General features: G+C 35.7%; 1 protein-coding gene across 5 annotated transcripts in view; it reads left to right on the top strand.

Annotated features, from left to right (window-relative positions):
- Positions 1-12,168, top strand: part of RICTOR (RPTOR independent companion of MTOR complex 2) — a 140,086-nt gene that overhangs the window by 43,772 nt on the left and 84,146 nt on the right. For all 5 annotated transcript variants that reach the window (XM_005672429.3, XM_021076929.1, XM_021076927.1 and 2 more), the window contains one exon: positions 11,850-11,914. In XM_005672429.3, the coding sequence (XP_005672486.2) occupies positions 11,850-11,914 (65 nt within the window). The remainder of the gene's footprint in view (positions 1-11,849; positions 11,915-12,168) is intronic.

Raw genomic sequence — 12,168 nt, 5'->3', positions numbered from 1 at the left:
AGAGTTAAGGGCTTTCATTTGTAGAGTTTTGTTTATTTAAATCAGGAGATGATTAGTAAGGTAGTCACTCCAAAAGTTTTGTATTAAAATAATTTATTCTTATTCCTGATATTTTGAAACTTAACAGTAGATGAACTCATGGTAGTGAAAAGTGAAATGATAATGTTTCTTTGATAATCAAAAACTCAGAATCCTATCAGTGTCCTCTCTAATTTCTTATTCTTGATATATGTGATTTATTTACATATAGAAAGTTTAGTGTCCGCTTGGGAAAATTAATCCAAGAGGAATATTTTCGTTTAAAACTGACTAATAAGGCCCTCTTCTGTAATTCTGGAAACAACACGAAAGCACAGTTCAACCACCACTGAAAGCATAGCCCTAACATCTGTTATCACTGGAGAATAGGCAGCTGATTATGACAAATATGCTATGTTTCATTGTAAATTGTTTTGTAGTTGTTACTTGTGGATCTTCCAGTTTCCAACTGAATGAACATTTTTCTCAGAAACATTTCTTATAGTTGAAATACATTTATATTAGCAGAAAATGAAACTCCTTTCTAAATACTTTCCAAGTTGTATGTGCTTTTTGAGATCATGATAGTAACTTTGTATTTTTTTTTTAAGCTTTTCATCAAAACTGCTTATTCTAACATGTTAAATGGTGAACAGTCATATATTTTGTGGTCTGAGAGGGTGGATAACTTGGAAATTATGTTTCTCCGAATCTGCAGTTTTCTACAAGGATATTTAGTAAGTGTGAAAAAGAAAATGCAGAAAAAGAGAAGCAAGTCCTTATCTAGAGGAGAAGCTAACCCCTGATGGGATGAGATTTTGTGTACTTTATTTCTTAGTTTTCAAAGTGTTTGATTTTATTAGTAATCATTTTGTTAAAATCCATTACTACTATAGTGAAAGAATGGAAACACTGCCTTTTTATGGAGTTCCCATTGTGGCTCAGTGATAACGAGCCTGACTAGGATCCATGAGGATGTGGGTTCAGTACCTGGCCTTGCTCAGTGGGTTAAGGATCCAAAGTTGCCATGAGCTGTCGTGTAGGTCCCAGACATAGCACAGATCCCTCATTGCCATGGCTGTGGTGTAGACCGCAGCTGCAGCTCTGATTTGACCCCTAGGAACCTCAATATGCCACAGGTATGGCCCTTAAAAAAAAAAAAAGCCAAAGAAACAACTGCCTTTTTAGAAATGCAGTTGATATGTATAAATCATTGTTTTAAGAAAGTAACATTTTTCCTATTTTAAAAACACAGTATTTTATATGTTGATAATCAACAAATTCTAAGCTTCATTTTTCTTTTTTGATTTTTTTTTTTTTTTTTTTTTTTTTGTCATTTTAGGGCTGAATCCGTAGCATATGGAGGTTCCCAGGCTAGGGTCCAGTCGGAGCTGAAGCCTATGCCAAAGCCATAGCAATGGGGCATCCTAGCTGTGTCTGCCAGCTACACCACAGCTCTCAATGCAACGCCGGATCCTTAACCCACTGAGCAAGGCCAGGGATCGAACCCCCCTGTCCCCTTGGATGCCAGTCGGGTTCTCTAACTGCTGAGCCCTGACGGGAACTCTTAAGCTTCATTTTTCTGTTAAGTTTATGAATTAACATATGTCCCAGGTCTTTAGTAGTCAAAACACCATGATAAGGAGTCTTTTTATTTTTCTTTTCAGTAACATTTGGTAACTACAAAGTGACAGTGCTAGTAATCTGAAGTATCTGAGGAATTGCAGATGAATACTAAACTGTTTTTAGTAGTGATAAGTGTCTTTTTTGTCTATTTCAGTCCCTTGAAATGAGCAACCTTGAAATGAGCAATATTTGTGTATGTGGTTTTAGTTATCTGTTCTAGAAAAAATAATAGTTAAATCCACTTACACATTTTATATGTTTATAGCCAGAGGGTGGTTCTCCAGATTCATGATTCATACCATTTTTGAGGCTGGAGAAATGAAATAAGATGGAAGTATTCAGTTATTCTTTTTTAAAATCCACCCCCCTCCTCAAGTAAATAATTTTTGTTTTTGTTTTTTCTTTTTCTATGTAAATAATTTTAATACAGAAGTATAGTAACATTTCAGTGGCCTCTGAGCTCAGGTTGGTTTGGTTTGATTTCTGACTTTACTGCTTAACTAGGTTTGTGGCCTTGGGAATTCGTTATTACTGTTTCTAGTCTCAGTTGTCTTTATTTACCAAAATATTACTTTCTAGTGTTGACAAGATGAATAGTCAATAAATGCTACTTTTGTTACTATTTATGAATATTGTATTATATATAAAACCCTTCCCAGATTATGTGAGTAATAGATCTTCATTGTAAACACTTATAAAATAAAACCGCAAAAGGAAAATAAATCCCCTATGATTGTACTTTCATTTTTTGATGTTATAATGTTCATATATATACTTTTTAAAAATGTATATTTTTCTTAGGAATGTGTATCTTTTAGAATATTTTCCCTAACTTACCAGTACATGATGTAGGTTTTTTCCTCATGTTTTAGTATTTTGTAATATTAATGGCTACATAAGGTTCTTCCCTAGTGAACATTTTGTTTCCAGTTTCTTGCTGTTGTAAATGATGTCATGAGGCTCTTGTGCTTGAACCTACTTTACATTATAAATTATTTTATTAATAATATAAATCACCAGAAGTCTATCCTGATTTTGGCGCATTTTTCCAATTAATTTTACAATATGTGTTTAGTTAATGATTCTCTCAGCAGTGTATTTTCTTATCTGATGTAATCATGTTAAAAATAGTTTCTTGCTAGTTTGGTAAGCTTTATTTAGATGGCATTTTTTAATGTATTTGATTCAGATTTTATGAAATAGGAGATATGTTAATCAGTTTTATTTCTTCAACAAATTCTTTGTACATTTTCTTTATCTCTTCTGAGAAATCTTTCCCTAATTTGTTTAGACCTTCACATTTATAAGGACCTGCCTCTGTTACTTTGCTATGAGGTTGGAGTGTTATGAGCTGAATTATCTCTTTGCAAAATTTGTTGAAGTTCTAACTCCCAGTACTTCAGATGTGTCTCTATTTGGAGATAGGCCTGTTAAAGAGGTAATTAAGGTAAAATGGAATCATTTGAGTGGTCCCTAATCCCGTATGACTAGTACATCACTAGGAAAAGATAAAGACACAGACACACACTGAGGAAAGATCATGTGAAGACACATAGAGATGATAACCATCTTCAAGCCAAGGACCAAGGCCTTCAGAACAAAGAAATGCTGTCAGGACACCTTGATCTTGGATTTCCACCATCCAGAATCATGAGAAAAAAAATTGTTTGTGTATAATTTTTGTGGTATTTGTTGCAGAAACCCTAGCAAACTAATATAGGCCCCAAACTTTTTACCTATTGGTTTTGCAAAAATTTTTTTTGACTAGTATGTTTTTTAACTTTTAATTTTAGGTATACAGTTGGGTTTTTTGTTTTTTGAGGTATAGAAATTTTTCTCTCTTGTCCCAAAGCTTAGGAAATCTTAACATTTTTATTTTAAATCTATGTGTATGTCTAAAAAGTCTCATCCTTCTCATATTTTAAGAACTTAAAATATTGTGTAACAAAGCACAATAAAAACAACAAATAATTTTTTTCTCATAATCTTTAAAAGTCTAAAGCTTCTTTGTTTGTCATACTTCATAATTTCAAGATTTCAAGGATTTTGTAGGAATATAGGTCAATCATTTTGGGTATAGACCTGTGAAGAAAAGCTTTTTAGCTTGTTTTGCCTATTTACCTATTTATGCAGCATTTTCTTACTGCATAAACTGATCATTTTAATAGTCTCCCTGCTATGAAAATGTAGCAGTATCTGAGGGCTCCTGTATTCCTAAGCCCTACCCTGTTCTCTTTGCAACATCTCTTTTCTTTCACATCTAAAGAAGATATTGTATAGGAAATTTTATAAGGATCCTATCAATAGGGTAGTGAGTTTATGTCATGAGTTTTTTTGTTTTGTTTGTTTGTTTCATTATTGTACATTTCACAGAGGCAGATGTGCTGGTCACTTTGGTGGGTTTATTCTGTATGGTTAAGATGTTTACAACTTCGTACTGAGGAGGAGTAATAGCACTTGAAGACCCCTCCTATTCTTTGTATTAATTAAATGATCGACTTTCCCTTTAATCCATTTCAGTTAGGCTCAGAAAATAGCTTGAGAAACTTTTATGTAAAAATCAGTTTTTGAAACTCAGACTAGATCAAAATGATGTGTTGTCATCCAGGTAGAATGCAAATAGCTACTATTAGATCAGTGTTCTTAATGGAAAAAACAAAACAAAGAGAGCCTGTTTGAAGGCAGTAGGCCGTAAATGGTGTAGAAACCAAAGCTTCAGAGAAGAATCTTGTGGAGGTGAGCAAACTTCTCTAGCAACATTTACTTGAGGGATATTGGCTAATAGGGAAAGTGGACAGGAAGCTAAAGATTCAGACTTTAGTCCCAGGAGTACTACTATTGCTGAAGGATAGAAAAAAATAGCACAGGGCTTGTGGTGGACACTCAGGGGAAACCAAGTAAAAGGATATTCTCCCTTCATTACGTTTGTTGAATTCCTGGGATGGGGAACTTATTTTTTTTTTGATAAGATAATTTACTTTTTATAATGTGTTAAAATCATATTTTAAACTGTTCCTTGTAGAAAAATCAGGAAATAGAAAATCTTACACAGTTCTGTCATCTAGAAATTTGCAATATTAATATATGAACACACTTTTTCCAGACAAAACAGTCATTCAGTATGTTGGTAGCAATTAGTGTAAGCTTTAGAGTAGTGACCACTCATTAAAATATAGCTAGTACTGCAGGCTGGCATTTTTTGATACAAAAAATGTACAATATCATAATAGTATTATAAAGGTTTATAATTGTATTAATTTCATTTTCTTAATTTTAAAAATAATTTTATTCAAATTTTATGGTATACTTATATATAAGCAGCATTTCTTTGTGTAAAAATATTGTTACTGAGGCAGATTACTATTATTGTTAATTTGTATACCATTTGGGTTTTTTTTGGATGGGGAACTTAAACATCTAAGTAGAAAATCTTTGAAAATCAGGGTGGAGCTCGTAGTGTTTTTGTAAAACAAAAATGAAATATGTCGTCGTCTTGAGACTGTTCCCTGAACAACAGGTTTCACTTGAGACCTGAGGGGAAGGGAAGGAAAGGAAAAACCAGAGGTAGACTGAGTCTCACCAGGGCAGCAATCTAATCTGGATTTGCCATTGTCCTTTGGCCTAACACAGAGAAGGATGAACTGTTTTTCTCTTGTTTTGTTTAATTTTATTGGAGTGTAGTTGGCTTACACTTAGTCTCAGGTATACAGCAGAGTGAATCAGTTACACATATACAAACACCCATTCCTTTTCAGATTCTTTTCCCATATAGGTTATTATGGAGTATTGAGTAATTCCTCTGAGCTATACAGTAGGTTCTTGTTGCTTATCTGTTTTATATATAATAGTGTGTATATGTTAATCCTAACCTCCTAAATTATCCCTCCCCCTAGCATTTCCTCTTGGGTAACCTTAAGTTTAGTTTTGAAATCTTCGAGTCTGTTTTGTGAATATGTTCTTTTTTTAATCATTTTTTATTACATTCCATATACTAGTGATCTCATATGATATGTCTTTCTCTGACTTACTTCATTTAGTATGATAGTCTCTAGGTACATACATGTTGCTGTAAATGGCATTATTCCATTGTTTTTTATGGCCCAGTGATAGTCTGTTGAATCTATGTACCACATCTTCTTTGTACATCCTTCTGTTGATGGACATTTAGGTTACTTCCATGTCTTGGCTAAAGAGTGCTGCAGTGAACATTGACGTGCATGTATCTTTTCTAATTATGGTTTTCTCTGGATATATGCCCAGGAGTGGGATTGCTGGATCATATGGGAGTTTTATATTTAGTTTTTTAAGGACCTTCCATACTGTTCTCCATAGTGATTGCACCAATTTACATTCCCACCAGAAGCGTAGGAGGGTTCCCCTTTCTCCACACCCTCTCCAGCATTTATTGTTCATAGACTTTTTTTTATGAGTTTTATTTTTTCCATTATAGTTGGTTTACAGTGTTCTGTCAGTTTTATGCTGCACAGCAAGGTGACCCAGTCACACATAAATGTATACATTCTTTTTTCTCACATTATCATGCTCCATCATAAGTGACCAGACATAGTTCCCAGTTCTTTTTTTTTTTTTTTTTTTTTTTCCTTCGTCTTTTTGCCATTTATTGGGCCGCTCTTGTGGCATATGGAGGTTCTCAGGCTAGGGGTTGAATTGGTGCTGTAGCCGCCAGCCTACACCAGAGCCACAGCAATGAGGGATCCAAGCCTTGTCTGCAACCTACACTGCAGCTCATGGCAATACTGGATCCTTAACCCACTGAGCAGGGGCAGGGATCGAACCTGCAACCTCATGGTTCCTAGTCGGATTCGTTGACCACTGAGCTGTAACAGGAACTCCACATAGTTCCCAGTTCTATATAGCAGGACCTCATTGCTTACCCGTTCCAAAGGCAATAATTTGCATCTATTAACCCAAATTCCCAGTCCATCCCACTCCATCCCCCTCCCCCTTGGCAACCACAAGTCTGTTCCCCATGTCCATGATTTTCTTTTCTGTGGAAAGGTTCATTTGTGCCATATATTAGATTCTAGATATAAGTGATATCATATGGTATTTGTCTTTCTCTTTCTGACTTACTTCACTTAGTATGAGAGTCTAGTTCCATACATGTTGCTCAAATGGCATTATTTTGTTCTTTTTTATGGCTGAATAGTATTCCAATGTGTATACATACCACATCTTCTTAATTCATTCATCTGTCAATGGACATTTAGGTTGTTTCCATGTCTTGGCTATTGTGAATAGTGCTGCAATGAACATACGGGTGCATGTGTCTTTTTTAAGGAAAGTTTTGTCTGGATATATGCCCAAGAATGGGATTGCTGGCTCATATGATTGTTCTATATATAGTTTTCTAAGGTACCTCCATACTGTTTTCCATAGTGGTTGTACCAGTTTCTGTTCCCACCAACAGTGCAGGAAATTTCCCTTTTCTCCACACCCTCTCCCCCATTTGTTATTTGTGGACTTACTAATGATGGCCATTCTGACTGGTGTGAGGTGGTATCTCATGGTAGTTTTGATTTGCATTTCTCCACTAATCAGTGATGTTGAGCATTTTTTCATGTGCTTGTTGGCCATCTGTATATCTTTGGAGGAATGTCTATTGGGTCTTTTGCCCATTTTTCCATTGGAGTGTTGCCTTTTCTGATACTGAATTTTATAAGTTGTTTGTATATTTTAGAGATTAAACCCTGTTTTCTCCCATTCTGTAAGTTGTCTTTTATTTTTTATTTTTTTCCACTGTACAGCAAGGGCATCAAGTTATATACATTACATTTTTTCCCCCACCCTTTGTTCTGTTGCAACATGAGTATCTAGACATAGTTTTCAATGCCACTCAGCAGGATCTCCTTGTAAATCTATTCTAAGTTGTGTCTGATAACCCCAAGCTCCCACTCCCTCCCTCTTTTTTTTTTTTGGTAGTTTCCTTTGCTGTGCAAAAGCTAGTCTGTTTGATTAAGTCCCATTTGTTTATTTTTGCTTTTATTTCTATTGCCTTGGGAGAATGACCTGAGAAAACATTTAAAAGCTTGATACCAGAATGTTTTACCTATGTTCTCTTCTAGGAGTTTGATGGTGTCTTGTCTTACGTTTAAGTCTTTAAGCCATTTTGAGTTTATTTTTGTGCACAGTGTGAGGGTGTTAATAGACTTTTTGATGGTGACCATTTTGCCTGGGTGACAGTGCATTGTAGGTGTTTTGTTTTGTTGTTGTTGTTGTTGTTGTTTTAGGGCTGCACCCAAGGCATGTGGACGTTCCCAGGCTAGGGGTCGAATCAGAGCTACAGCTGCCGGCCTGTGCCACAGCCACAGCAACTCGGGATCTGAGCCGTGTCTGTGACCTACAGCACAGCTCATGACAACACTGGATCCTTAACCCACTGAGCGAGGTCAGGGATCAAACCCACATCCTCATGGATCCTAGTCTCATTCATTAACTGCTTAGCCACGAAGGGAACTCCATCATTGTAGTTTTGATTTGCATTTTTCTAAAATCTAAAATGATGTTGAGCATCTTTTCATGTGCTTTTTGGCCTTCTGTCGGTCTCTTTGGAGAAATGTCTGTTTAAATCTTCTGACCATTCTTGGATTGGGTTATTGGGGTTTTTTGATATAAAGCTGCATGGGATGTTTGTATATTTTTGAGATGAATCCCTTGTTGGTCACTTTGTAAAGATTTTCTCCTATTCTGTGGGTTGTCTTTGTTTTTTAATGGTTTCCTTTGCTGTGCAAAAGCTTGTAAGTTTAATTAGGTGTCCTTTGTTTATTTTTGTTTTTATTTTCTTTATTCTAGGAAATGTATCACAAAAAGATACTGCTGTGATTTATGTCAGAGAATGTTTAGCCTATGTTTTCCCCTAAGAGCTTTATAGTGTCCAGCCTTATATTTAGGTCTTTAATCCATTTTGAGTTTATTTTTGTGTATGGTGTGTTAGAGAATGTTCTAATTTTCATTCTTTTGCATGTAGCTGTCGAGTTTTCCCAGCACCATTTATTAAAGAGACTGTCTTTTCTCCATTGTATATTCTTGTTTCCTTTGTTTTAGATAATTGACCATATGTGTGTGGGTTTATTTCTGGGGAGAAAGATGAACTCTTTGTGGGGAAAGGTAACATCATCAGGAATCTCTGCATTTTTTTTTTTTTTTTTTTTTTTTTTTTTTTTTTGTCTTTTTAGGGCCTCCCTTGTGGCATACGGAAATTCCCAGAATAGGGGTCACATCAGAGCTGCAGCTGCCAGCCTACCCCACAGCCACAGCAGTGTGGGATCTGAGCTGCATTTGTGACCTACTGAAGCCAAAGTTCACGGCAATGCCAGATCCTTAACCCATTGAGTGAGGCCAGGGATTGAACCCACATCCTCATGGATACTAGTTGGGTTCGTTTCTGCTAAGCCACAATGGGAACTCCTCTGCAAGTTTTTATGTACAAAGATTTTAGGATCTACCATAAAACAGGACTCCATGACCAGAACAAAAAAAAAAAAAAAAAAATAAAAACAGACTCAGAGATGATCTACATCATTCATGTCCATTTAGATGGTAAGCACTTTAAAATATTTAAAATATAGTTATGTATCAAGAAAATAGAGCGTACTATGGAGAAAGTAGGTGAAAAATGAAGATTTTTTTTCATTTTGATATTAGATGCATACAAAGTTAAATAGAATCACAATATGTATAATTAAAAATTCACCGGGGTGTTCCTAATGTGGCACAGTAGAAACAAATGCGACTAGGATCCACGAGGATGTGGGTTTGATCCCTGGCCTTGCTCAGTGGGTTAAAGATCCGGCTTTGCCATGAGCCATGGTGTAGGTCACAGATGTGGCTCAAATCTGGTGTTGCTGTGGCATAGGCCAACAGCTGCAGCTCCGATTCAACCCCTAGCTTGGGAACTTCCACTTGCCGTGGATGTGGCCCTAAAAAGTGCAGGAAAAAAAAAAAAACCCACACTAGGAATGTATCATAGGTGAGTAGACATTTCAGAAGACAAATAAATAGAAAATACCCAACTGAAGGACAGAAATAAAAGGGAAAGGAGAAAACTCAAAAGAAGACTTAGAAATTTGTGACATGTACAAAAAGATCTAACATTTGAATTACCAGAGAAAATGGAGAGAAATTGGGCAAAAGTAATTTTGAAGTGAGACAGAATTTTCTAAAATTTATAAGCTACATCAACCTAGAGATTCAGAAATTTGTATTTTTCCTAAGCAGAATAGTTACAAATAAAACCATACTTGGAGAGTTTCTGTTTTGGCTGAGGGGGTTGAGAACCCAACATAGGATGCAGGTTCAATCCCTGGCCTTGCTCAGTGGGTTAAGAAAGGATCAAGCTATGGTGTAGGTTTGGAATGGGGCTTGAATTCATTGTGACTGTGGTGTAGGCCTGCAGCTGTAATTCAACCCCTAGCCTAGAAACTTTTATTTGCCATAGGTATGGCTGTAAAAAGAAAAAAGAAAAAAAACCCCACACTTGAACAGTAAAGATTGCTGAAATCAAAGATTAAAAAAAAAATCTTGAGTCTGGAAAAAAGGCTATGACATTCAATAGTAAGACTGAGATCAGGCTTCTCAATAGACAATCGAAACTATCCTGAAATTGTTTTAAGAGCTAGCCTAAAAATCTTTATTTTTAAAGAAATTTTCAGGAATTTTTAGGAGTTCCCGTGGTGGCTCAGTGGTAACGAACCCAACTAGTATCTATGAGGACTTGGGTTCGATCCCTAGCCTTGCTCAGTGGGTTAAGGATCCAGTGTTGCCGTGAGCTGTGGTGTAGGTTGCAGATGCAACTCGAATCTCATGTGGTTGTGGCTGTGGTTGTGGCTGGCAGCTACAGCTCCATTCTGATCCCTAAGCTGGGAACTTCCATGTGCCACGGGTTCAGCCTTACAAAGACAAAAAAAATTTTAAGTTAAAATATAATTGATTTACAGTTTTTTACCAGCTTTGCGCAGGTGGTTGTATTGTAGCCATTGAGGTTTATCTGAGGCATGATTATTGCTAAATGAAAACTTCTCCCAATACAGTGTTTTCCAAATTTCTGCTATTCAGCAAAGTGACTCAGTCATACATATACATACCTTGTTTTTTTATACATTTTTTTCCATCATGCTCTATCCCAGGAGATTGGATATAGTTCCCTGGGCTAGATCTTCTTGTCTGTCCATTCTAAATTTAATAGTTTGTATCCATTAACCCCAAACTCCCAGTTCATCCCACCTAAAAATCTTTATAAATACATCAAGTCTCACTTAGTCCTTCAAACACCTAAGTGAAAAAAAATCATTTTTGGACAAAGACGAAAAGAATCTGTTACCAGCGATCTTGACTATAAATGAAACAAATGAAGACACCAGTAAAATAAATCAACAACAATGAACGGAGGATTCTTTAAGCAGAAGGGAGAATATCCCATAAAGAGAACACTGAAGTGATGAATAAAGGAAATTGTGAATTTGAGAGTAAATATAAATTGATATTGACTAAATATTAACTAAACAGAAAAATGACATCTTATGGGGCCTTAAAAGATAGGCAGAAAAAAACCAAAGTGAAAGGTAAGAGGAGTAAATGGAGTTAAAGTGTTGAAGGAGTCTCACATTATCAAGGACATGGAAAGTAATAATTTGTTAGACTATAGTAAGTCAGCAATGAGTGCTGTAATCTCTATGGTAACCACTAATAGAATAGTTTTCAAAATAGTAAAAAAAAAATTGGGAGGAAAAGAAAAGTAAAAAACATTGGGGAGTTTCCACTGAGGCTCTGTGGTAATGAACCTGACTAATATCCATGAGGATGTGGGTTCCATCCCTAGCCTTGTTCAGTGGGTTAAGGATCCAATGTTGCTGTGAGCTGTGGGGTAGGTTGCAGACGTGGCTTGGATCCTGAGTTGCTATGGCTGTGGCCTAGGCCGGCAGCTGTAGTTCTGATTCAACTCCTAGCCTGGGAACTTCCATATACGGTACCTGTGGCCATAAAAGGACCAAAAAAAAAAAAAATTTGGTTAACTCAAACAAAGGCAAGAAACCTAAAACAACTGTCAGGTCTGCATAATTGGACAACAGAATCATATATTATTGAAAATTTTTCTTAAAAATGCCTTATTTTCCAGTCTAAAAAGTTAACATGTAAAAATAGACAAAAATAAATAATATATATATGTGTGCTTGTTTTTCTGACAGCTGCTTTGTGATATTGGCCATAGTGAAGAAAAACTGGGTTTTAACTATGAGGATATCATAATTTGGTAAGTATAATTCACTTCCCTTTCTCATCCCTTGTCAATTTTAGTAGTAATTTCAACTTTGGTAATTTTAAGCTAAAAATAGGATAACACCTCATTTTGATTTTTTAGAAACAGCTATTTGAATGTCATAATAATTTAGGAATATTTTTAACTGTTACCCTGTTGTTCTTACTGTTACTTTGTAATTATTAAGTATAAAGACCCAAAGCTAATGTTGAAAAGTACCTGGACGTCAGTCTATACTTCTAAATTAA

Source organism: Sus scrofa, chromosome 16 (assembly GCF_000003025.6).
Source record: "Sus scrofa isolate TJ Tabasco breed Duroc chromosome 16, Sscrofa11.1, whole genome shotgun sequence".
NCBI lineage: Eukaryota > Metazoa > Chordata > Mammalia > Artiodactyla > Suidae > Sus > Sus scrofa.
Note: the sequence above shows the minus strand (reverse complement) of the source record. Positions and strands in the feature narration are given on the sequence as shown.